The 26187-nt window shown below is 52.1% G+C and overlaps 1 protein-coding gene across 5 annotated transcripts in view; it reads left to right on the plus strand.

Annotated features, from left to right (window-relative positions):
* The window catches only part of SLC13A3 (solute carrier family 13 member 3), a 75209-nt gene extending 49338 nt beyond the window's left edge, over nt 1-25871 (plus strand). For 4 of the 5 annotated variants that reach the window (XM_030309461.1, XM_030309462.1, XM_030309465.1 and 1 more), the window contains 7 exons: nt 1297-1395; nt 2369-2473; nt 6459-6556; nt 11585-11697; nt 18283-18444; nt 21389-21526; nt 24300-25871. In XM_030309461.1, coding sequence (XP_030165321.1) covers nt 1297-1395; nt 2369-2473; nt 6459-6556; nt 11585-11697; nt 18283-18444; nt 21389-21526; nt 24300-24476 — 892 coding nt within the window. In that variant the 3' untranslated portion in view covers nt 24477-25871. The remainder of the gene's footprint in view (nt 1-1296; nt 1396-2368; nt 2474-6458; nt 6557-11584; nt 11698-18282; nt 18445-21388; nt 21527-24299) is intronic. The other variant, XM_030309463.1, reaches the window with a different exon arrangement.
* Nucleotides 25872-26187: the final 316 nt, after the last annotated feature.

Below are 26187 nucleotides of genomic sequence, written 5' to 3' on the forward strand. Positions count from 1 at the left end.
TTCTTGGGAAAGGGACTTTTTTTTTTAATGTCTATTTCTTTTTAAGAGAGAGAGAGAGCATGAGAGGGGGAGGGCAGAGAGAAAGAGAGAGAGAGAGAGAGAGAGAGAGAGAGAGAGAGACAGAATCTGAAGCAGGCTCCAGGCTCTGGGCAGTCAGCACAGAGCCCAACGCGGGGCTCAAACTCGTGAACCGCGAGATCATGACCTGAGCCGAAGTCGGACGCTCCGTGGACTGAGCCACCCAGGCGCCCCAAGAAAACTTTCATGTAGATGAATTTCTCAATCCTTCTCATGTGGCTCCTGAATTTTCAATTACGGTTAGAAAGATTTCCCCATTTAGGAGTTGTAAAAAAACAAACAAATAAACAAGAAACTCATGTTTTCATTTAGTTTTTTTTTTTTTTTTTTTTTTTTTTTACACTGAACTCTTTGATCTGTTTGGGTTTATTCTTAGGGTGCAATGTGAGGTTTGGATCCAACTTCATTTTTGTTCCAGATGGCCGTCCAGGTGCCCAACGTTGTTCATTCATTGGCACACGAAAGTTTTTTAAAATTTGATGAAGTCTGATCTATCTGTCTTTGGTTGCTTGAGCTTTTGGTGTTATCTCTAAGAAATAGTTGAAGTTGAAATCGAAGGCCAGAAAAATTTCCCCCTGTGTTTTCTTCTAAGAATTGTATACCCCTAGCTTTTATATTTAGGTCTGATCCCTTTTGAGTTATTTTTTTTTAATATGATATGAGATAGGGGTCCACATTGACTCTTTTTCCTGTGGCTATCCACTTGTCCTGGGATCATTTGTGAAAAGACTACTCTTTCCCCACTGAATGGTCATGGTACCCTTGCCAAAAGCCAGTTAAGCATGGAAGTATGGATTTATTCCCACACTTTCAGTTCTATCCCATTGATCCGTATGTCCAGCACCACTGACTGAATAGTTCATCGTTTCTACACCAGTCTGAGAGACCAGCTGTGTCGTAGACGCAAACCCCCAATCTATTTCTGGGCCTTTCTGTTTGTTCCATTGGGTTATTCATGTGACTGTTTGACCCCCTACAAAATCGGAAGCCTGGGAGTCCTCTGATCACATTCACTTTTTTAGAAGACCATCCAGGCTGTAGGTGGGAAGGACAGATTTTGGAAAGGCTTCCCCAGGGGCAGGAAGGCCACTCCCAGCGGCAGCCAGTGCTGTCTCCGGAACAGAGAGAACGAGGCTTGGCCGGGGCGTGGTGGGGTCGTTGACAAGTTAGTCGTACCTTTGCAGTGGCCGTTCCTAACCTCCCTGCTCTCTGTTCCAGGGGCTGGAGGAGGAAGAAGAAATCCGAGATCAAGACGGATGCAGAAGATAGAGCTCGAGCAGTGATTCGGGAAGAATTCCAGAACCTGGGACCCATCAAGTGCGTGGTGTGGGGGTTCCTGGCATGGGGAGAGAGCCCAGCATAGACTTCACTTTTAGGAGAGTTACCTCCTGGCCTGACCATTGGATCCCTAGGGGCTGAGTCCCGGGAGGGAGGGAGGTTTCAGGACGATGGCCTGGGAGCCTAGAGGTGGAGGGTAGGAGGGTGGTTTACACAGTCAGCCTCTTGCCCTGGTGCTGTGCAAACACTCTGAGGACCGGGAAGCCCCTCGGCGTGTAGTTGGGGTGGGGATCGGCTGCCCTGTCCTGGCTAAAGCACCCTTTCCCTTCCGGCACACGGGGTACCCCCTGCCTCGGGCAGCTGCTGGGACCTTTTTCAATGCCTGTTTCCCATGTGGTGAAAACGCCTAGGAGTCAGGGGGCCTGCACCCAAGACTGGCTCTGCCGCCTACTTCCTGTGTAGCCTTGGGCAAGGCACTAACCCGCTCTGGGCCCTGCTCCCCAGTCTGTGAGATGAGCACCTTGGGTAGATGGTTGCTCGGACGTTGGGGGATTGTCTGTGTCTGCCCCTGTCCATGTCTGTCTGCCCCCTCTCTGCATATAGTTATCTAACTTCCTCTGCGTGTATGACTGCTCCTGTCTCACCTACCTCTTGGCCGTTTCCTTCTTTTCGGTTTTTCTGCCTCTGCTTTGCTCTTTCTTTCTCTCTGTTGAGTCTCCGCCTCCCCCAAAACCTTGGGAAATTCCCAGAGGGAGTGATATAAATAGCTTGGGGGGACGTGGTGTTTGATGCTCAGGAAGGATCCTGGGGGAGTGTGGAAGCCCCTGGACGGGAATCCCTTACACCCCAGGATACCCTTCCCCTCACTCTGGGGAGTGAATTACCTCTTGCAGCTTCTCGGAGGCAGGGCCTGGGCCCATCACAGCCAGCGGGCATCTGCCCAAGGCCTTCCCAACGCTGTGGTCCGCCCAAAGCCCACCATCACCGTGGCGCCTACCTGTCTGTGCCACAGGTTTGCCGAGCAGGCCGTGTTCACCCTCTTCTGCATGTTCGCCATCCTCCTCTTCTCCCGGGATCCGAAGTTCATCCCTGGCTGGGCCAGCTTCTTCACCCCTGGGTGAGACTTGGGGGACCCGGAGGTGGAACCCAATAGGGAAGATTCTGGGATGGGCCACCTGGGGGGGGGGCGGTGGCTGGGTGTGTAACTTTGTCCCGTGTAACTATAAACAGCTCCGTCCTTTACTCTGAAAAAATTTAGGTTCAGATGATAAAACGTTTGGGGTTCTCACGTGTTAGGAACTTTTGCCTTTGGAATCAGACAAAACTGGGCTCAAGCTTTGTAAGCTTGGCCACTCACAAATTGCGTACCCCTGAGATCATCATCCGCTCATGCATTCTACATCTTTAAATGGCTAAAAATCAAAAGATAAATGATATTTGTGACAAAGAAAATGACATGAAATTCAAAGCTGATTGTCTGCAAATAGAGTTTCATTGGGACACACAGCCACACCTATTCATTTATGGATGGTCCGCAGCTGCTTTCATGGTGGTTAGTTGGAGAAGAACATTCTGTAGGAGGCTGCACGTGGCTTCTCAACGATTCTAGTTTGGACTTGGGTTAGGCTTGTCATGAAGGCGAATATGTCTTTCAGATACTGCAACAGGCAGTTGGAACCGTAAGCCTAGAAGCTCGGAGGAGGTGTTGGCTTGCAGATATAAATCTGGGAGTCATCACAGAAATTTGGAATTTAAGTCCAATTAAGGAATTGATGGGGCCAGCTAGGGAAAGAGTAAAGGGAGAGTGCAGAAGATTCTGAGGACCCCCAACATTTAGCAGCTGGGTGGAGGAGAGAAAGGGGAGAAGCAGTCGGGGAGGTAAGGTGGAAAGCCTGGGGCAATGAACCAGCAAAGGCCAAGAGAGGAGAGCGTTTTAGTAAAGAGTGAGCGGGCGACCACGTCAGATTCTGGTACGTCAGAACACGAGTAGATAGGAAATACGTCCTCTGGACTCGGTGAGAGCTCATGATTTCCATTAGCACCATCCAGTAGAAATAGAACGTGAGCCACGGATGTAATTTTCCAGTTTTAGTAGCCACGTTTAAAAAGTCAGAAGAAACAATGAAATCAATTCTAGTCATATCGTTCACTTAACCCACTATATTATTTCAACACGCGATCTACATAAGAAATTATTGAGATCTTTTACTTTTTTTTGCACTAACTCCTCAAAGTCTGGTGTGTAGTTTAATTGCAGCCCATCTAAGTTTGCTCTTGCCAGATTTCAAGTGTCTACTAACTGCTGGCTACCATTTAGATAGAGCAGCTCTACTCACGTAACTCTTGGGGCCTCGGACTCCCCCCCTGGTTAAATGGGTGATATAAAGTCCTCATCTCATGTGGGTTGTTGTAAGGAAGAAACGATGTCACTTCATCAAGCCAAGAGGAGAGGCTCTTACTTCCACTGTCTTCTTTTCCCAGGATGTAGATGCTTTGTTATTTTTCTCAGATGAAAGATGGGTGTTGTAAACAGGCCAACAAAGCAAAGAGAATGAAAATCACCTAGAAACTCAGTCTCCAATTCTGACACACATCTTTCCTGACTGAAAAATGCCTGTCTGGGAACTGTTCTCCATCTCAATCCCATGGGTAGTTACAGGACTGTATACATTAGCCAAAACTCAAAAGTACATTACCCTTCAGATGGGCACGTTTGATTGCATGTTCATTATACTTCAATAAAGCTAATTGAAGAGATATATGCAAACTAGCTAAAAAGAAACCTATCTAAACAGAAGATCTTTTAACAGAAATGTGAGTACAGGAGACATATAAGTTGTGATCTGCTTTTTTTCTTTTTTGTTTAATCGTAAAAGTTATGCATAATCATAACAAATTCAAACAATGCTGAATTGAAGAACTAAAAGTTATTCTTCATTTAACCTCTGTAAATGAAGAGATTTTCACAATTAAAACTTCGTGTCTGACGTATCTGATATACACACACCCTCGCCCATAATAGTAGGTACACACAGACATATATGTATGCATATTACAAAAACTGGGAGAGTACAGTACTATAATCCTGGACAACTTGCTCGTTCTGACCTACTTCATTCTTTTTAAAAAAATTTTTTATGTTTATTCATTTTTGAGAGACAGAGCACAAGCAGGGGTGGGGCGGAGAGGGAGGGGAACACAGAATCTGAAGCAGGCTCCAGGCTCCGAGCTGTCAGCCCAGAGCCCGACCAACCGCGAGATCATGTCCTGAGCCGAAGTCGGCTGCTCAACCGACTGAGCCGCTCAGGCGCCCCTATTTTATAAGTTTTCAAAATGTTTATTTATTATTTTTGAGAGACAGAGCATGAGCAGGAGAGGGGCAGAGAGAGAGGGAGACACAGAATCCGAAGCAGGCTCCAGGCTCCGAGCCGTCAGCACAGAGCCCGACGTCGGGCTCAAACCCACAAACCATGAGATCATGACCTGAGTCGAAGTCGGATGCTCAACCGACTGAGCCACCCGGGTGCCCCTACTTCATTCTTTTTAAATGCTCCATAGTAGTCTATAGAAGGAGAGCATCTTAATTTATTTAATCAATTCCTTTTGGATTGTGTCTAATATTGCAAATAAAAAGGTTTTATTTGCAAGATACCTTCGTTGTACTTCTATGTCAATGCTTAAAGATCGGTATCATCTTATATCTTTTAAAAAAACAGACGCAGGGGCGCCTGGGCGGCTCAGTCGGTTGAGTGACCGACTTCGGCTCAGGTCATGATCTCGAGGTTCGGGAGTTCGGGCCCCGCGTCGGGCTCTGTGCTGACGGCTCGGAGCCTGAAGCCCGCTTCCCATTCTGTGTCTCCCTTTCTCTCTGCCCCTCCCCTGTTCACGCTCTGTCTCTGTCTCAAGAATAAATAAACATTAAAAAAAATTAAAAACAAACAGATGCAGGGCATTTCATTATAGATAAACTATTATATATACATTGTTGTACACAATTTAGTTACACGTGTCCGTACTAAAACTCTTCCTTTTTTTTTTTTTTTTTTTTTTACTCTTATCCATCATGAACATCCCTGTTCGTAGTCTGTGTACGAGAGTCAAGTTTCCCTGAGGGTAAATTCCTAGAAGTACAATGACTGGATCAAGGGGTATTTACATGTATTGAAACACGTTGCCAGCTGCCCTCCAGAAGGTTAACCCAATTTATTTTACCCCATCGGTATATGCTTTCCAACGTCCGCATTAGATACTATCCTCACCCTTTCAGGTTTGGCCTGTTAGCAGACAAATGATACTCCAGCAGCATTTTGGTTGATATTTCTCTAACGCAGCGATAATGGCCATCTTTTCCAGTTTCTTGGTCCCTTGAATACTCTCCTTCCCAAATGTGTGGACTGAAAGGGCTTTTGTTGACGTGTGGCTCTGTGCCTCATTGAGTTTGGAGCCAGACGCATCTGGGTTCAGTGCCCATCTCCCGCATGGACCATGGCCTGGCCTCGAGCAAGCTGCTTCTGCTCTGTGAGCCTCAGGTGCCTCATCTGACATAGAAACTGTGTGGCCCCGAGAGACTTCTGTGAGCCTGATGTCTCCGCAAGAGGCGATGTGGATCCTTGAAAGGCGGTATTAGATTTCGAGGGGCTGTGAGGCTGCCCCCATCTGGTTTCTGCTGGCGCGACCGGGCCGCGTCTCCGTGCCGTGAGCTGCCCCTCCCAGGAGGAGCGCGAGCAGAAGCGGAAGAAATACCTAACAGAGTCTCAGAGAAGCCTCGGTTGTGTGATCCACGGGAATTCCGCAGATCCCGTATTCGGTGGCGCTCAGATCCTGCCCTCTGTGGTCAGGTCTCTCTTCCTGGGAGGGTCAACATCTGTTTGTCTCAGCAGCATCTAAGTACCCCGGGGGGCCATGCGTAGAAGGCTTGTGCATCAAGGACAGTCGCATCCATCCTGAGTGCAGGCAGGACGCTGTCCAGTGGCCCGGAACAAGGCCCCGCTCACAGAGAGCTCCTAACTCCCTCCCGCAAATCCTCGTTTGCAAATCTGCCAAACTTTTTGGCCTGCTGCGATGCCCCCGGGGTCACACGCTTTGGGGCCTTGTCATTGTAGGTTTCTTTCCGATGCTGTCACTGGAGTGGCCATTGTCACCGTCTTGTTCTTCTTCCCGTCCCAAAGGCCCTCTCTCAAGTGGTGGTTTGACTTTAAAGGTAAGGGGTCAGGGCTGGGGTCTCAGTGGGCTCAGTGACGACTGTGGCCTGAAGCATGGTCATCAGTGGCCCGGAGGCAGGGCCCGCGCCTGGGACCCGAGCCCCATGGCACTAACCTTCTTCCCTTCTCTCTGTCTGAGCCATTACCCTGTCTGGGGCACTTCGGGCCGCCACAGGTGACAGGCGGGGACAAGAGTCAGCAAGGAGAGCCGGCCCGATCCAGCTGGCCGGCTGCTTTGTACGGCCCACGAGCTAAGAATAGCTTTGGCATTTTTTTAATGGTTGAAAACAATCCAAAGAAAAATATTTCATGACACAGGAACATTACACGAAATTCAAATTTCAGTGTCCATAAATAAAGTTTATTTCTTCGATGAGAAATTTGTGGACATTTATTCTCCTTAGAATCATATATAGAATAGCCTTGATTTTGCCTCTTGGCTCACAAAACCCGCCATATTCACTTTCTGACCCTTTTGTAGAAAAACTGTGCCGCCCGTGGGCCCGAGGCCGGAGCCGTGACTCAGTTGCCCAAGGGGCTGGACGTGAGGCTCTCAGGCCAGGTTTCGATGGCTAGGAAGTGGTAGAGACGGACGCACTTCTGCCTAACGGCATTCCGGGTTACGTTAAAAGGATGCCGAGTCCCCCAGACTGGCCTTCAGGTGGCCAGTCTGTGACCCCGCTGGGATGGTTCCCAGCAGGTTAGCCCCTGTGACAGAGGGATGGGGCCAGTGGGATGAGCTCGGCACCAGGAGTCGGGAAATAGGGTCGTCATCTATTTTATTTTATGTTTTTAATTTTTAATGTTTATTTATTTTTGACAGAGAGAGAGACAGAGAGAGAGAGACAAAGTGCAAGCAAGGCAGGGGCAGAGAGAGAGGGAGACAGAATCCGAAGCAGGCTCCAGGCTCCGAGCTGGCAGCACAGAGCCCGACGCGGGGCTCGAACCCACGAGCTGTCAGATCATGACCTGAGCCGAAGCCGGACATTTAACCGACTGAGCCCCGTAATCTGTTTTCTATCGTTGAGACAAAAACTAGAGTAATAGGTGGGTTAAGCTCCAGTTTCAGGGGAGGGGGTCTGAGTGCGGGGCATAAGGTAAGGATCAGTAGGGAGCCGATTTCACAAGGCCCTAGAAGCGGCTATAGCAACAGAGCAAACACTGGGTCCAAGGAGCCCCGGGCAGGGGGCTTTCGGACCCTGCAAACGGTCAGGATTCGTCTCTGCTCTCCGTCTTGCTTCCGACCAGCTTTCCCCATCACCCACGCTGGGTACCACGTGCTGACCTCTCCATATTCCTCCAGCTTCTAAGCTTTGACCTCCTTATAGTCTCTGCTTCTTTACGGTTCCTGCTTTTTGTCTTCTGTAACTTCGGTTCCCCTACGGTGTCTTCTCTCTTGTAGTGCCCGCCTTCGCCGGACATCCACAACCGCAGCTTCCTGCCTCCTCCCTCCCGGCCCGCTCACGTCCCCTCTGCTTGCGGCCTGTAGCTATCACCGTAGCACCCCCTGTCTGTCCGCTTCCCGTGGACCTCCGAGAGTGAGACTCTGCCTGGCGTGGCTCGTTCTTACGCAGGCAGCTCTCCCGCGGGGCCACTCCTAGCCTCCTGGATAGCTGGCCTGTGGACCGGTTGCCCTTGATCAGGTCCCATCCGTGGCTCTGTCACCTGTGGGGGGTGGGGAGAGGCTGAAAAAGGCCAGGCTTCCTCTCAGCCGGGGGCTGTCGGGAGGGCACTGTGACATAGATGTCTGGTATCCCAGCTCTGCTGCTGACGTGCTGGGTGACCCTGAGTGAGTTCCTAGGATGTCTGGGCCTTCTTTTGCTTTCTTTTTTTTTTAATTTTTAAAAAATGTTCATGTATTTTTGAGAGAGAGAGAGAGAGAGAGAGAGACAGAGACAGAGTGCGAGTGGGGGAGGGGCAGAGAGAGAGGGAGACACAGGATCCGAAGCGGGCTCCAGGCTCTGAGCTGACAGCAGAGCCTGATGCGGGGCTCGAACCCACAAACCGTGAGATCATGACCTGAGCCATAGTTGGACGCCTAACCGACGGAGCCCCCCAGGCACCCCTGGGCCTTCCTTTTCCACTTAGAGAATGAACATGTCCCTTAGGCACTTTTCACCTCTGCCTTTAGTCGTTTTCTGGAACAGGGGTTGCAAACCAAATGCCCACAGGGAGGTAACAGTTTTGGATGCAGCAGGTGGGGGGGGGGGGACAGGAAAATGGGTTCCGTGAAACCGGGCCCTCCCTGTCCAGCTTTCCTTTTGCATTTTTGAAACAGAGACCAATGTCTATATCGTGAGGAAGATGGCAGCTGAGGATGATCTTGAGTGGCGAGATCCTTCACATCAGGGCACTGTGGGGTCTGTGGAAATCTGGCAAGCCAGTACCCTTGAAATAAAGGGGCAGCTGTGACTCAGTTTCCACCGAGTGTCACCACGCAGGAAAGCTGAACTGGTTTCGCCACATTTGCTGACTTGTCAAGGGAAGCACAAAACTTTATGCAATCGCCCTGATTTTAAGCGTCAGCAACTGATTTCAGTGGAAAACCACAGCGTGGATCCACAACAGTAGCATTAAAACGCGTCTGCGAGTTGGGTCTGGTCCACGGGGGCACAGCATGCCCCCTCTATGGAGGGTTCTTCGGGCTGGAGTGTCTGGGGCTGCCTGGTGGGTGGGGAGAGGGGACTCCATGAGCTCTCCTGTCCTTGGACTACCGGTGGGCCCCGGGGAAGACTTGGCTGAAATGGTACATTCCAGCACTTAGGACTTACACGGAGCCCGACAGAGTGGCCAGTTTCCATGGAGAGCAAGTGACTTGATCAAGGTCACATGGCTAGCGACACAGAAACAGGAGGTGGAACCCAGGCACCCAGGCCAACCTAGATTTTCTGATTACGCCTGCTGTCTTCCATTCTTCCCGGGCTCGGAGTTGCCCTTGTATTTCTGTCCCTTTATGGTCCCTCGACAAGTACAGATGCAGTGCCTGCTATGTGCTGGGTGCTGTGCTTGCGGATGACAATGAGGACGATGGCAATGGTGACTTCCATTTCCTCTCTGTCCACCAAGCTCTTCTTCCAGATATCGCGTGACTCACTCCCGTCACTCTACTCAGACTCTGTCCAAATGTCACCTCCCCAGAGAAGTCTTCCCTGACTACACTGTCTAGAAGAACATCCCCCGCCTTGTCACTCTTCACCCCTTTACCCTACTTTCTTGCCTTCATAACACATTACATTTCCTGACATTGTGAATTTATTGGTTTCTCACCTGCCTCCCTTCCTGGAATGTAAGTTCTCCAAGGCGGGTGGGGGGGGGGATTTTTTTTTTTTTTTTTCTGTTTTGGCCCCTTCTGAATCCCCAGTGTCTAGAAGAGTGCTTGACACCCGATAGGTCCTCAATTTATATGTGTTAAATGAATAACCAAGGACTTGTTCTGGGCCACACCCGGAGCCGAACCCTTTGCACATGTGGACCCATTTCCTCTCCCCATTGGGTCTCTGAAGTGACGTCACTAGCTCAAATCGCACAGCCGGACAGCCCAACGGACGGCAGAGCTAGGATTCAAATCTAGTTCAGATTCAGGGCCTGCTCCAGATAGCTCGCAGGCTAACACGGGGCGGGGAGTGTGAGATTCACATAGTTGGAGGCTCTGTGCTTTTAAGAAACAGCAACAGGGCGCGATTGGATGGGAAACTAAGGAAGCCGATCATGGCGATCATGGCGAAGGTTGAGTGCAGCAGGTGGCCTCTTTAGCACTTACCATGTAACTCATTGAATCTGCATGATGTTAAACCCTCCGTCAGGACCTTTGCTTTTTCAGACCTTTCCTGCCTCTTTAATGAAATTATACTTTATCGCCTGAAGGCAGAGGACTGAGCCACCCAAGATCTCCGGCTTTCGCTTCCGGTAATCACAGTGTACAATTTGGAAAAAGCTGAAAAGGAGGAACAAAATGTCCACGGCTGGGTGACCCAGGAATTGTCCTGGGAAGTCGGGAACGGCCGTGCATGGGCCGGACCTGACCTCCTGCCTCCCTGGTGGCTGCCTCAGGGACAGTTTCGTTTCCAGAGTGTTCACTCTGCACCAGGCATCGGGCTAAGCCAGGCACCTAACATCAGCTGACGAGCATTTTGGAGTGCACGCAGTGACACGGGGATTTGGCCGTGAACCAACCAGGACCCTCTCTGTCCACCAGCAGCTCTGCCATTAACCTCGTCAGTGTCCACGAGGGCCCCCCAAGGGACTCTCTCTGTGCCACGTGTCAGCTGAGGAAACGGGGGCTCAGACAGGCGAGATCACGTTCAAGGGCGTGCGGTGAGCCAACGTTGGAGCGTCTGTCTCCAGGCCTGTGCTCCCAGCACAGGGGTGGCAAACCTCAGCCCACGGGCCAAATGCACCCCTGCCCTTTCTAAGTAGAATTTCCTGGGGACACCACAGTGCCTTGTCTGCATCTGTGCATTTGCTACAGTAGTGGCCTGTTTGCAACAGAAGCTTGCAAACCTGAAGCAGCCGCTCCCCAACCCTTATAAAAGTTTGCCGCCCCCCCCCCCCCCCGTTCTAACCAGTGCACGCAGACACTGCCGCTTTTGTAGAAAGAAAAATCATCCCATAACTCCACGGACGGAGGATACCCTTAGTTTCTCTCTTCCCGTTTCTTCCTTCCACTTTTTTCTCGCCCGCACCCATTCAGTTACAAAAAAGAGCCTTTTCTCTTGTAAATGAGGATGAAAGCACCACTCCTCCAGAAGGGGTTTGGGGAAATTGAAAGGATGTCCTGCATGTACGTGGGGTGCCCGGTTCTTGGAGGTTCTCACGCCGTGGGAGCCATGACAATGATTTTCCTTCTGAATAGAGAAGATGCCCCTCATAATGCTCGGGGGGGGGGGTGTTTTTTCCCTAAAGCTCCCAAATCAGATGCTGGAGCCAGACTGTGGCTCCCTGGGGACCCCCCCAGCGGTGCCCCCACAAAGATGGGGCCGCAGGGGGTGGTGACCCTTCTTCAGCCCGAGTGTCCTCTCTCCACCCAGCTTCCAACGCGGAGACAGAGCCCTTGCTGACGTGGAAGAAGGTCCAGGACACGGTGCCCTGGAACATCATCCTTCTCCTGGGAGGGGGCTTCGCCATGGCCAAAGGCTGCGAGGTAAGAGCGGCAGGCGGGCTGCGGGCCTGGGGAGGTGGGCGCAGGTCGTAGCCCCAGCTGCAGGCTCCGACTCAGAGCACCCGGGGTTGCGCGGGCGCTGCGGCCACCGGATCCCTCGTTTACCAGACGGGGACAACCAGGGGCTCCTACCTCACGGCGCCGCACTCAGGGCTGGGAGCTGTGCAGGAAAAGAGGGATAAGGTCTGATCCAGATTCTCCAGGAGCTCACGATGAGCACACTGCTACTCGCGACTACGGCTACTACCCAGACTCGAGGGGTTCCGCGAGCAGAGGAGTAACATCGTCTTGGGCTCGCCCTGGGCCAGGCCCTTCTCCACGTGCTTCACATACGCGAACGCATCTAAACGTCCCAACAAGCCTCTGAGGTCGATGCCCCTATTATCCCCGTTCGATAGATTCAGACACCGAGGCACAGAGAAGGAAAGTAACTTGCCTAAGGTCACACAGCGATGCGCTCAGGATTAGAATCCGGGTCGTTTGGTGCCCCAGCCTACGCTCTTAACCACCATGGTAGAAATGTCAGATATCATTACTATTAATTAGGGTTATTACGAATGTTGTTCTGGAGGGCTCTGGGAGCCGGGGCTGCAGCGGGGTGAGTGGAGCATAGAATTTCAGGAAGGGCCGCCTCAGTGTTGTCTCATCAAACGCTCACGCTGACCCTAGGGGGTGGGTAACATGTGTATTCCCATTTTACAGGTAGGGAAACTGAGGCACGGAAAAATTAAGCAGCTTTCTTAAGGTCATACAGTTGCATTCGGCTCAAGAGCGAGGGTTCCATCTCCAGGCAGGCTGCTTTCAGAGTTCCGCCTCCTCATGGCTCGTTTTGAAGAACTTCCCAAGAACAGGTTCCACCTGAAGCGCTTTGCAAATAACGGACTCCTCTAACCTTCATCAATACCCCTGAAGTAGAAGGATCGCTTGTCCCCATTTCAAAGATGAGGGAACCGAGGTAACTGGAGGCTAAATAGCTTGCCTATGTTCATGCACCTGGGAGATTGTCGGAGCCGGGATTTGAACCCCCAGCTCATGATCCTGGAACCCACCCCTGCGTCTCTCCTTGTCCGCCGAGGCATTTAAACCCACAAGCAATTAAGGGTTAATCTGAAATTCAGATGAAGGAAACCTGAAATTGCCTCTTGGATTGCTTTCTTTCTTTAAAAAGTTCTTTTTAATGTTTTTATTTATTTTTGAGACAGAGAGAGACAGAGCATGCGCAGGGGAGGGGCAGAGAGAGAGAGAGGGAGACACAGAATCCGAAGCAGGCTCCAGGCTCTGAGCTGTCTGCCCAGAGCCCGCCGCGGGGCTCGGACCCACGGAGTGTGAGATCATGACCTGAGCCAAAGTCGGACGCCCAACCGACTGAGCCACCCGGGCGCCCCTTGTTTTCTTTCTTTCACTCAATTTTAATTTCCAGTTGCAAACAGTGATGCATAGAAGACATCCGTAAGGTATGTGCTAGTAAGAAGCCTCCGCGTGCGAATGCAAGTGTCTGGATCCCAATCCCGGCTCTCCCACTCTGCGCTGTGGTGCTTTGGGCAAGTTGCTAAACCTCTCTGGGCGCCGGTTTTCTCATCTTTGAATTGGATGGAAGTTCTTCCTCTTCGGGGTTGTAGGACGTGACCCAGAGCAGACGTGTGCGAGAACTCCCCGTGCGTTCTCTCGGAATCCTCATTCCGTGGCTATTGTGGGCGGGGCTCCCAAGGAGCAGACTCTGGAATGGACATGCGTGAACAGGGGCATCAGCTTGGGCCCTTGAGGCGCCCCCCTCTGTGGAAGGGGGAAGAAGGAAGCAGGAGAGGGCGGGGGGGGGGGCGGTGCCCCACGACACCCCCACCAACCCCACAGGGAGCACAGAGCTGAGCTGGCCCTTCAGAGATGCCCCGATTGGTCTGAGGCTGCCCCGCCAGATCCCGGCATCCCTCCAGCAGTCTGCGCCGGTGAGCAGTCCCAGGAGTGACTGTGACCTTGGGCAAGACGACTCCCAGGCCTGAGACAGTGCTGGGGCCCCCGGGGCCTCTGGAGTCCGGAGTGCTAATCTGTCATCCACAAGGGTTTCACCGAAGGTCAGCTGAGTGGCCCGCTCAGGTTCTCCTTTTTATGACACGTAGATTTATTTTACTCATTTTTTCCCAACACATAACACACACGAATACAATAGTATAGACTTCAAAAGGAGCAAATGGATGGTTCAGCAAAAGTACTGTCTCCATTTCAGGAATCCTGAGGACCAGAGAGGTTAACTGATCGATCCTAGGTAACGCAGCTCGTAGGTAGCATAGCATAGCTGGGATTTGAACTCCTGTCTGTCTTGACTTTTCTCACCACTGCCTCCTCCTGGGGATGTATCAGGGAAGGCTTCCCGGAGGAAGTGGCCTGTTATCCGGGTCCCAAAGAGGCCATGCAGTGCAATGGGAAAAGGCCCGGGCTGTCGAACCAGACTGCCTGGGGCGGGGGGTGGGGGGGGGGGGTTTGCAGGTCTTGTACCTCAGCTGCGCGTTTCAGTTTCCTCATCTGTAAAATGGGAATAATAATGGCGCCGTGCCACAGACTTGTGACAGTTATTGGATGAGTCGATGCCCGTGGAGACCTCGGAACGTGGCCGACGCAGTTGGTTATGATGACCGAATGTGGGAGCAAAGGGGGAAATGGCGTGGAGGTTCTTGCCTGAGCAACTCGGTGGACGTGGTGCCACGTGTCGAGAGGACGTGAACCCTGTCTGACCCTGAGGCAGGGGGCAGAGGAGACGGTCCTCTACCCCAGAGGCTCCTCTGAGCTTGGGATGTGGTGGGAAAAGCCCCGCTCTCGGTGGGGGCTGGGCCGCGGGGCCACTGGCCATCTGGGAGGTCAGTCTGGCTCCTGGCCCGGCCCTGGGCGGTCGCCGGGGTTTCTGTTCAACAAGGCCTTTGTGTGGCAGCTGCCCGCTTCCCCCAACCCCGGCCGGTACCATCCCCTGCCCAGGCCCGCGCGGCCTGCCCCAGGCGGGACCAGAGCGCTCATGGCACATCCCGCCTCTCGGCCCCTGCCCTGTACCCTCGCCAGGCCACAGCCAGGCCTCCTGGGGCTTACAGGTCCTCGGACGGGGTCCAGGATGAGCCCGGGTGTGTGGACCCCCAAGTACTGGTTCAGAAGGGCTGGAAGCAGATCCCGGTGCTCGCTTTGAGCTTGAGCAACGCACTTAAACCTGCTCAGTGTCCTCACTACGCTTCTCTCCCGCTGTAAAAACTGCCCATTACTCCCGACATATTCAGACTCTAGTCTGAAGGCTTCCTGGGCCTACACACAAGGCCCAGCATGGCCTGGCCCCTGCCTACCTTCCCGTTGTCGGCTCCTGCCTCTGTCCCCTCCAGTCCCACTGGCCCCTCGATGCTCCTCAGCTACCCTAGACTCATTTGCACCCCTGGACCTTTGCATCTGCTTGCTTTCTGCCTAATACTCTTCCCTGAGATCTCTGAGTCCTGGCCCTTCAGGTCATTTCCAAGGTCACCAACTCAGAGGCCCTCCCTGGCACCATCTCTAAAGTAGCCTCGCCTATAATCCCTCTCCCTGTTACCACCCCACTTATTTCCTTCCTTGTTCCCTTCCCCCAAATTGCCCTGTTCATTTCTCAGTTGGTGTCTCCCTTACTAGAACGTAAGCGCCATGAGGGCAGGGATCATATATGTCTCATTCACTACTGTTCCAGCATCCCGAAGAGTCCTGGTACATAACACGCGCAATAAATATTTGTTGGACATGACCCGTAAAATGGGCTGTTTTTAGCACTGCCGATACGATGTGTGGAAAGTGCACAGGGCTGATACATACCGGGCGCTAAAACCAGGGCCACCGTCAGCCCTCGTCCTTGAATTGTGAGTACAGTTTCACCGTCTCGTGAATTGAAAATTGGTCTCCCTCTGGCACCTTTAAGCATATCTCATTTAATCTCCATCCGAATAAACTTATCTACAAATACATTGAGGTTATAGGAGCTTGAGAGTAAGTCAGAGTGGAGCAAACCCTGTAGGCAAGCAGAAATGTGTTTATGCTCCCTATCCCTCATTTTCTGCTGGAGAGTCACCTCGATGATGATGGTCATGGTGATGATGATAATGATGATGGACGACTGGCATTATCATGTCATTGGAGAGGTAGCCTGTTGAAGAAAGTGCTAGAGTCCCAGCTCAGAATTCCAACCCTAGGGCAAATTACTTCACTTATTCAGGCAAGTTACCACCTCTGTGTGCCTCAGTTTCTTCAGTCATAAGATGGAGATATTTATACCACTTACCTGATGGAGCTGTTACGGGGATTAAATGAGCTAATATTAGCCCAGTCTTTGGACGAGTGCCTCGCACAGAGTGAACTCTACATTACGTGCATGTTGAATTAAAGAAATAGTAATGAATCCTATCCAGGGCTTACTATGTAGAGGAACCGTGTTTTGCGCGTCTTTGTCTGACCCTTACCGCCAACTCCTTGAAGAAAGCGAGGGACAGAGATGTTCATCGATCTGCCCAACATCGTACAGCTTGTAAGCAGCACAGTGGTCTGAATGTTCACACGTGTGCAGGAAGCCTTCTCTTTTTCCTTTCCTTGGATCAAATTCACTGGTTCTCTTTCCCTAGGAATTACTATACAGAGTTGTATTCAAGCCGCTGAGCCTGGTGTGTTTTCTGAGGCTCTTAAAGATGGTCAAGCCTCTCCCTTCCCATCCTGCAACATGGCCTCAGGCACCTCTTGACATCTTTGGGGGGCCATAAGGAACACAGTTTGACAACCACCGCACTGGGCAATTTCTGAGTGTTTCCCCTTGTGACTCGAAGCTACTAATGACAGCTGGCACGTGTGGGGCCCTCACCAGGTCACCCAGGCATTTTCCAACTGCTTTATAGATTAGCTCCTTTTCTCCCAACAGTTACCTTCTGGGACAGGCGCTGTTACACCCTCGTTTACAGATTTAAAAAAATTAAGGCACAGAGAGGTTAAGTTGCTTGCCCGGGACAGCACAGCTAGAAAGGATTAAGGTGGGGAACAAGGTCATTCTGATTCCAGAGCCCTTTCTCCTCATCCTCTGGGTATACAACCTCCAAACTTGCTTGTTGCATGGTTCCCCCTGGAACACCATGGGGCTGTGTGTTTCCAAGGAAACAGAGCTTTGATACCGAAGGGATTGGGAAAGGGCAGGCGAAGCCCTTTGGAGTCCCCAAGAGAACCCCGGGAAGCAGGGGGTTCTGCCGCTGCCCCTGCGGGACCGCCCTCTGACTGCAGAAGCTGAGCCAAGGACCCGTAGGGGCTGCGACCTTGGCCAGAAGCCCGCCACCCAGAGGCCCAGCCACTGGGAAGCTTTTGGCTTCTCATTCATCCAAGTCATTAATATTCCTTCTCTCCAGCCTCTCTCCCTTAAATCGCGCACACGGCCGCCAGTCTCCTAGGAGTGGCCTCTGGGAAAAACCAGTGGCCCCATTTTTTTCCTTGCACAGTTCCCTGGGCCAGGGGAGGGCTGGGACCTTGACTCAGCCACTCGCCATAATTTCTAGGCTATCAGACAAACAGTGCCGAGGTACAGACGTAAAAGAAGCAAGTTAATTTTACAGTCTCTTCTAGAGAAAAATATCTTTAAGCATTTATGATTCGTTCCTTCAAGGTAACTTTTAAGTCAAATTCTGGGGACAAGTATAGTATAGTATTTTATTTATGTGAATACATAGGGTGCTTGGGTGGCTCAGTCGGTTAAAGCGTCAGACTTCGGCTCAGGTCATGATCTCTTGGTCTGTGAGTTCAAGCCCTGCGTCAGGCTCTGTGCTGACAGCTCAGAGCCTGGAGCCTGTTTGGGATTCTGTGTCCCCCTCTCTCTCTGCCCCTCCCCCACTCATTCTCTCTCCCTCTCTCTCTCTCTCTCAAAAATAAACATAAAAAATAAAAAAAAATAGTATGCTGTGTTCTAGAATCCATTATGAAATTTTAAGTTCTAGAGAAGCGGTAAATTTTCTTTTTTTTTTTTTTTTATACGATTGGTTTAATTTTTTCTCAGCAGGAGAAAAAAGCGGTACATTTTCTATTAACCATAAAAGAAATGTGTAAAGATCCTTTGAAAACAGCGAAGCGTGTTGGTCTCAGAGGATACTGGGTTGCGAAAAGGGCTGTGGTAAAGGTTCACTTGATTGAATACCTGAATACCCCTGAGTAGAGTAACTCCTGAAAAAGTCAGCAGAAGAGAGCCTGGAGACCATTCTTAAATTTTTTTTTTCAACGTTTTTTATTTATTTTTGGGACAGAGAGAGACAGAGCATGAACGGGGGAGGGGCAGAGAGAGAGGGAGACACAGAATCAGAAACAGGCTCCAGGCTCTGAGCCATCAGCCCAGAGCCCGACGCGGGGCTCGAACTCACGGACCGCGAGATCGTGACCTGGCTGAAGTCGGACGCTTAACCGACTGCGCCATCCAGGCGCCCCCTGGAGACCATTCTGTAGCACTGATGGTCACCACTGTGGTCCGTCCTAAGGACCTTCCTGGGCCCAGCCCTCGGGGGGTGGCAGCTGGGGCTGGGCCGGCTCTGAACAGAGGCCCCCCGCCCCCCGCAGGAGTCGGGGCTATCTGCGTGGATCGGTGGGCAGCTGCACCCCCTGGAGAACGTGCCGCCCCCGCTGGCCGTGCTGCTCATCACTGTCGTCGTCGCCTTCTTCACCGAGTTTGCCAGCAACACGGCCACTATCATCATCTTCCTGCCCGTCCTGGCGGAGCTGGTGAGAGTCCTGGGAGGGGGGGGGCAGGGCGCGGAGTGGGGGGGAGGGCGCGGAGTGGGGGGGAGGGCGCGGAGTGGGGGGGAGGGCGCGGAGGGTGGGTGCTTCAGAAATCTCTCCCCTGCCACTGGCGCTCCATGGGGGACTACAGGTGCCATCGCCCTCTTCTAAACCGCATGAACGTGTTAGACCCTGATTTTTTTTTAATACTGATTTTTCTTTTTTTTTCTTAATTTTTTTTTTAACGTTTATTTATTTTTGAGACAGAGAGAGACAGAGCATGAGCCGGGGAGGGGCAGAGAGAGGGAGACACAGAATCTGAAACAGGCTCCAGACTCTGAGCCATCAGCCCAGAGCCCGACGCGGGGCTCGAACTCACGGACCGCGAGATCGTGACCTGAGCTGAAGTCGGACGCTTAACCGACTGAGCCACCCAGGCGCCCCTGAGGTTTTTTTTCTTTAAGAAATACACAGAGTAAATATTTTCAAAAGTGCACCCAATTTCTCCCTTCGGAGAGGTTTCTAGGAAAATAGAAAATGTCAAATTTGGATTCAGACGAAGTAGAAAGATCTGAGTAAGGCAAATAACCACAGAAGAAACTCTAATGGTAGGCGCAGTTCTAACCTCCCTCTAGAGCAGGGTTTCTCAGCACTGTTGACATTTGGGGCCAAAGAGCTGTCTGTTGTGTGGGGCTGCCCTGGACACGGTAGGACGGTCAGCAGCCCTGGCCGCCGCCTGCTAGGTGCCAGCCAGGAGCTTCCCCTACATCATGACAATCAAAAACGTCTCCAGACGTTGCCAAGCGTCCCCTGGTCGGGGGTGGGGGACAAAACCATCCTCAGTGGAGAACCGCCGCCCTAAAAAATCACCAGCCCGTCCTCAGAGGGTTAGCTGGGTGACAGCTTCCAGACCTTCAAAGGGCAGATCGTTCCCACCTTATTCAAACTATTTCAGAGCACGGAAAGACAGAGAAAGCCGTGCAACCCAGGAATAAGGTTGGCAAAACGCAGCCGCTGAAACCAAAGGACAGCAGAGCGATGGGGGAGGGCGGGGTGTAGTCACGACTCAATCTCACACGTAAACAGAGATGCAAATAGCAAAATAAATCTGGGCGCGTACCATCAAATAGAGTCTATGTTAGGAATTTCAAAACTGATTAACATTAGAAACGATGGGCTTGGTTCCGTATTTAAATAGATTAGAGAAGGCTTTTAGCCCACGATTATCTCAATAGAATCCAAAATTGATCAGATTAAATCAGTGTTGCAACTCCAGGCTTTGTATGCGAACAGTGATCAACCAGGCACGCTTACCTGAGCCACTGTGTTTTTGGCTTTTGTCGGCTTATTTCAATTTGTAAGGGAGTTCGCACTGCCTTAGCACACGGAGATGTACTTTATCCTTCTTCAGGGAATAGAGGATATTCTGTTACCAGTGGATGGCAGTGGGTTTATTTCAGATCTTCGGTGATGGACACGTAGGTTTGCTTCCAGCCTTTGCGGTGGTCCAGCAATGTTTGCCGGACCTTTCCTTGTCTGTGCGCCTTTGGGTCCATCTAGATACGTTCCTGGCTGAGATCCCTGGATCGGAGAGCTTGTGCGTGTATACTTTTGTTAGAAGTGGGCAAACTGCCCTCCAAAGTGGGCACTCCCGCCAGTAGTGAGGGGAGGGGGGTCCCCAAACCTTGCCACGTGTGATTGGACTTAATCACACCCTTCACCGGGCTCTGAGGGAGCAGATGATTGGGAGAGATGGGACACTTCAGGGTGATGGGGGGAGGAGAAGCAGGGACCCAGCCAGGTCTGTTGGGGCGACTTTTGCTGGAGAAGACACTGGCAAATCACACAGGCTTCCAAATGTTGCTTGTCATCAAAACCCAAACGTTTTACGTGTCAGGGGACGCATTTAGCACTTTCTGAGAAAAGTTATATGCTTTGGGTTATAAAAATTTGCCAGAGGGGCCAAAAATGTCCTATCTTAAATACAATAGCAGAGAAGAAACCCACGTGAATTGTAGATGAATATGTCATTTGGGGGAGGTGACGAACCAGTGGCCCACTGAGCGAGGTCAACACACAGACGCATTTGATTCACACAATCTTAGAAATCGGGAAATGCTCATCGACAGACGTGTCCTTGAAATCCGGTGAGGCCCCAAGTAAAGGTGTGGACTGTTTGGCCGAGGGAAGGACCAGGCAGGGGACTTGTTACTTTGTTTTACTATTTTTTTAAAAAAACTTGTAAACGTTTATTTATTTATTGGGGGGGGGGGGCAGAGAGAGAATCCCAAGCAGGCCCCACACTGTCAGCGCAGAGCCCGACGTGGGGCTCGAATTCATGAACCTGTGAGATCGTGACCTGAGCCGAAATCAAGAGTCAGACACTCAACCGACTGAGCTACCCAGGCGCCCCAGGACTTGATATTTTAGAGCCCTGGTTCTCTGGACCCAGCAGCAGGGAACTCATTTCGAATGCAGGCTCTTGGGGCCACCCCAGACCTGCTGAATCAGAAACTCTGGGCAAAGTGGGGCCGCCATGCCGTGTTTTAGCAAGCCCTCCGGGTATGATGCTGCACTCTCAGGCTGGAGAAGGTGTGTTCTAGATAAATCTCCCCAGCCCATCGTCCCCAGTGAACATGCAGTGTGGCCCCAGGATGTCACTAACCTGGGGAATGTCCTCTCCATGTGTCCTTTGATTTGGGTTCTCTTCTTGTCTGTCTCTACTGTTGCCTGTGGATCTGCGTTTCTGGCTGTATCTCTCCTTGTGTCGTCTCCCAACCTGTCTTCTCGTCTGCTGCCACTGTTCTCTGCCAGTCTCCGTCTATGCGTCCCTGTGCGTCTCTTTCCGTGTCTTACCTGTTGTGGCTTTCAACCGTCTCCATCGGTTGTCGTCGCTTCTCTCTCTTTCCCTGCCGGGGTCACCGCCCCCGCCCCTGCCTCGGTCCAGGCCATCCGCCTGAGGGTGCACCCCCTCTACTTGATGGTCCCCGGCACAGTCAGCTGCTCCTATGCCTTCATGCTCCCGGTCTCGACGCCCCCCAACTCGATTGCCTTCGCCTCTGGACACTTGCTGGTCAAAGACATGGTGAGTCCTGGCACGTCCCGACAGAGGCCCGAGACGGGGGGTGGACAGCAGGTGCCGGGCGAGACGTCTGGGAGGGACCCCTGGTCCCACTTTACCAAACCCCAGTTTCTGAATAAGTCATTCGGAGCCGGACCAGGGGGATCCGCTTTAACAGACACTCTGGGATGGTTCTTGTGCTTGGACAATTTCAGGAAATGGCCTTCGTGATGACTTTCCAGAGTCTGCTTCAGGGACAAGGGACTTCCTCCCCTCTCTGGGCACTGCTCTCTTTTCTTACTTGTTCCTCCAGCTGCTCTGTGCCTGGAATCTTTAGGAGGGAGGAACTGGGGTAGCAGCAGTGGGGAGAGCTGCCGGTGTGTTCCCTCTCCCCTCGCTCCCCTGCTGAACCCTCTCTCCCTCCCTCCCCTGCCTCCCCTGCTGCTTCCACTGGCTGCCTGGGGCACTCAGGGAATGCAGATCCAAAGCTGGTGTAAGTAACTGAAGAGGGTGGTGTTCCCAGTCCAGGCTCTCCAGGCACAGATACCCCAGCAGGAGCTGGGGAGGGAGAGAGAAAGGGGGTGGACAAGAGTGAGAGACAGAAAGAGGTCACAGAGCAAACAGAGAGAAGGAGGAGGCTGGTGTGCCTGGAATTGGGAAGATGAGACCAGAGGCCCGGGAGGGGAGGTCGGTGCACAGCATGCAAGGCACAGACTTAAGATATTATTCAGCGCACAGTGGGAGGACTTTCAAGGGATTTAAGCAGGGCAAGGCTGGGTCTGAGAGCCCAGGGGAGGGTCCCACAGGGCCAGCCAAAAGGGTCCTTGGCTTCACACAGGACCGAAATCAAATGTGAGCCAGGGACAGTGAAAACAGAGTTTACTGAAGAGTATGAGAGACAGAGAATAATGGACAGAGTGTCTGGGAGACCCTCAGAATGGAGAGAAAAATGAGTCTCCTCGTTGCTCGGGGTTAGGGGTTTATACTGGAAAAGGGTCTAGGGAACGCGTGTGTTCCTTTAAGAATCCGCTAGGTCCAATCAAAGAGAGAGTCCGGTGAGCAATAGGTATGATTCCATGAATCCCCGAAAGGTAAGGGTCCGTGTTTGGGATCTGGCCCTTAGGTGTTATCAGGTGTTCGGGGCCTAGGACAAAACAGAGAATGATTCACTTTCTTGCCTCCCCCTCGAGGTGGGAAAAGAGCTTCTTGGCTTATGCAGAGGCAGAATCCGGAACATGAGGATACGGAGCCTGGCAGAAAAAACAGCAGAGACGGAGACTTTCTAGGGTGGAGTCCCTTCAGCTGTCCGACGTCACAGGGATGTGGTTTCACTCGTGCCCCTCCGAGATGGCTTTGGCTGCCCGGTGGAGTGGACTGCTGGGGGCTGGGGGCCAGTGTGGAAAGGGAGGCTGCTTAGGGAAGACAGAAATGGAGATGTGACGCCCATCCTGGGAACAAAGAGACACGAGAGAAATGGAGAGGCTCCGAGAGGTAGAGGCCTGCCGAGAGCACGGAGAGGGACAGAAAGATGCCGAGGGGCACAAGGAGGCACAGAGAGGCGCTGGCTCTGGAGGCTTGGGTCCAGACAGTGATGATGTAGGCAGCGGACGTAACGAATGTGGGACTAAGCAGGCATTTTGAGGCAGGCTCCCAGGAGCGCAGCCCTCCTCCTGGCCGCCCCAAAGCTTAGGCCTGTCCCCTTCCAATCCTCCAAAGTTGCCAGGGTTTGAATGTACCCCAAGAGCAAAGGCAGGATAGCACGACACAGTTCGACCTTGTTGCTTGGCATACGCCCTTCACGACTTGATGCCCTTTCCGCGAACCATCCGTGGCAATGTTTACTTAACAACTGTAATCAACTTACATTTTTTAAAAAAACTTAAGAGTATTTGAAAAGAAGAGTTTCCGCTGCAATCCGTACATGGAAAACTGGTAACGTGTGCCACAGAAGGGAAGTCTAAAAATAAACGCAGACCGAAGAAAGCAAAATAATTAGTTTTGCTCCGATAGCAATTGCCCTGGAGAAGGTTCTGAACCCCTCCTTGTCAAAGAGGGCCATTGGCGAGGAGGAGAGAGCGTTAAGGGCGTGAAGCGCACCCGAGGGAGACCTTCTCTGTGAGGAAAAGGTCCCAAAGGGGGATTGAAAAGGGAGTCACTTGCCTACCGTGCAGTTCACAGCGGGGCAAGGCCAAGATGGAACATCAGAAAACCCCGATGAGAAACAGGGATTTTCAGCCCCAGGTTGGACTGAATGGCCCAGGAGGTTGGCCCCGGGGAAGAAGCAAACTTGTTCTAGCTTCTTAAAAAGGTCAAAACTTCCATCAGACAAACCTTCGCAACAAGTAAGTATAGCCTTAAGTAGACGTGTAGTGTGTATGAGTGTATGTGTGTGTGTGTGTGTGTGTGTGCGCGCGCGTGTGTTACTGGTCAAACCAGATCATTTTCAAGCTGTGTGACGTGGGTAAGCCCACTTCTCTGAGCCTCAGTTTCCTCTTCTGTAAAGTGGAAATAATAATAATAATCACCTGCGAAGGGTTGCTTTCAGGGTTAAGGGACACATCTGTGTGACAGAGTACCTGACACCTAGAAACCACTCGAGGGCTGGGGACATTTGCAGCTCTTTGAGGGACAGCCCAGGGTCATGTAAAGATGGGAGGGTTGTGGGCATCCACCGGCCTCGTGTCCTGGAACCATCGCTTCCGGGCTGGGAGACCTTGAGTGAATGACTTCCTTGACTCTGAGTGTGGGTTTTCCCATCCGTACAGTGACCCCTTCCTTACTCTGGGCTCCGTTTCAGGTGCGGACAGGCCTCCTGATGAACTTGATGGGCGTCCTCCTGCTCAGCTTGGCCATGAATACTTGGGCACAGACCATCTTCCAGCTGGGCACCTTTCCGGATTGGGCCGACATCCACTCAGCCAACATCACATCACTGCCGTCCGCCTTGCCCAACGACACATTTCGGACCCTTTGAGCCCCGCTCCGGGACTCTCTTTGGGCTGGGCCCTCCCAGAAGGCTTTTGCCATCACCCGCTGCTGGGAAACAAGCTCTCTGAGCTGTTCTGTGGCTAGGATGCAAAGGAGCCTTATTTCAGCAATCTGGAATGGTGTTTGTCTTAAACAGTTGGAAACGGGGGCCACCGAATCGCATGGGCACAACTGACATCCCCCACTGCCTGCTTTAGGTTTCACTCTGGAGAGATCGTCTCGCCTTGAGAGCTCGCCTGCCTCACAGAGGCTTTTGGGGCTGCGCTGTGCCAGTCCTTCACAGGCGGTGTGTGTTCTGCTCGGCTGGTGCCCCTCCCGTGCCCGTCGTTTGAATTTTACCGCTGCCAATCCCCGGCAGCTAGGGTTATTTCCAATCCCTGGAGACGGGGGGAGGGACAGATGACTTCCTGAGGAGGTGGAGGCTGTGCAAAGCCTCCCTGCTGCTCCTCTGTGCGCCTGAGCGCGCCAGGAGAGTTCTAGAAATCCCAGCTGACGCCTCTACCTACCCTGTTTAGGATTTTCCTGTTTAATCGAGTCAGTTTGACCGTAATTCTGGGGTCAGGCCAAGCCTGGGCCCTAATGTCTCACGAGTGGCCCAAGGTTCTTCCAGCAAGGACTCCCGTCCTTTGAGGACCTTTGAGGCCATCAGCCCTTCCTCGTTCCAGCAGCTGGTCTTTACCTCCCCACCCACACCCCAGGGGGTAAGCATGTTTAATGAGCCAAGGCCACGTATTTCAGAGATGAGAAAAAAATAAAAAGTCAGAAGATAGATTGGAGCCTCGCAAGAGGCCAGGGTGAAATTTCTCAGGCAGGCAAAATATCGTAACCTTCTTCTCCAGACGGGGTCAAGGGAGACTCCCCTGAGCCAGTGGCTGGTGGGAGCTGTCCTAGAAGATGGGATCCCTCCCTGTTTCCAGCAGAAACGTCTGGGCATCCCCCGTGAACAGCACCGTATTAGGTCCCGTGGGTGCTCAGAAAGTGGAAAGAGCCGCCCAGCGTTAGCCTGGCTCCAGCAAAGGTGACAGGAAGGGGTCCAGAAGCCTTATGTCTCCCCTTCCTACGCATCTGAGGGCTGAGGTTCTCTGGGCAGCGTGGGCTGGGAAGGCAGCACCCAGAGACTGAACTCAGTACGGTACGAGTGAGTCACAGATGTTTCCCTGGGAGCAGGAGGGAGAGAGGAGAGGCCTCCAAGTTGGAGAATGCGATCCATCTCTTCCCACGTGAGCACTTTAGTATTTAGCCACAGTTACAGCCCATGGGGGTTGGAGGCTGCTCTCCTGGAGAACAGGGGACGGGAGAAACCCATGGGACCTGTAACCTGATGAATTGTGATTTCGAATCCTGATTGAAAACGCTATAAAATAAAGAATGTGAATCAACAGTGGACCTAGAGGTTATTTGCTTTGTGGACATAGGAAAGTTTTAAAGCCACAAACTCCTGAGCTGGGAGTTCCACAGAATTGACCTCCCTGACTTAACTTCCTTATTGCCCTTCCCCCTCCACTCTAACCACATGCTTCAACTGTCCTGCCCCGGGGCCTTTACACATGCTTCCACCCCACCCCACCCCGCCCCACCCCCCGCCCCTGCCAAGAACACTTTGTTTCCACATATGTGCTTGTTTCCTCACTTTATTCAGGCCTCTGCCCAAATGTCACCTCCCCGGAGAAGCTTCACTAACCATCTAGTCTAAAATC

Source organism: Lynx canadensis, chromosome A3 (assembly GCF_007474595.2).
Source record: "Lynx canadensis isolate LIC74 chromosome A3, mLynCan4.pri.v2, whole genome shotgun sequence".
Classification (NCBI taxonomy): Eukaryota; Metazoa; Chordata; class Mammalia; order Carnivora; family Felidae; genus Lynx; species Lynx canadensis.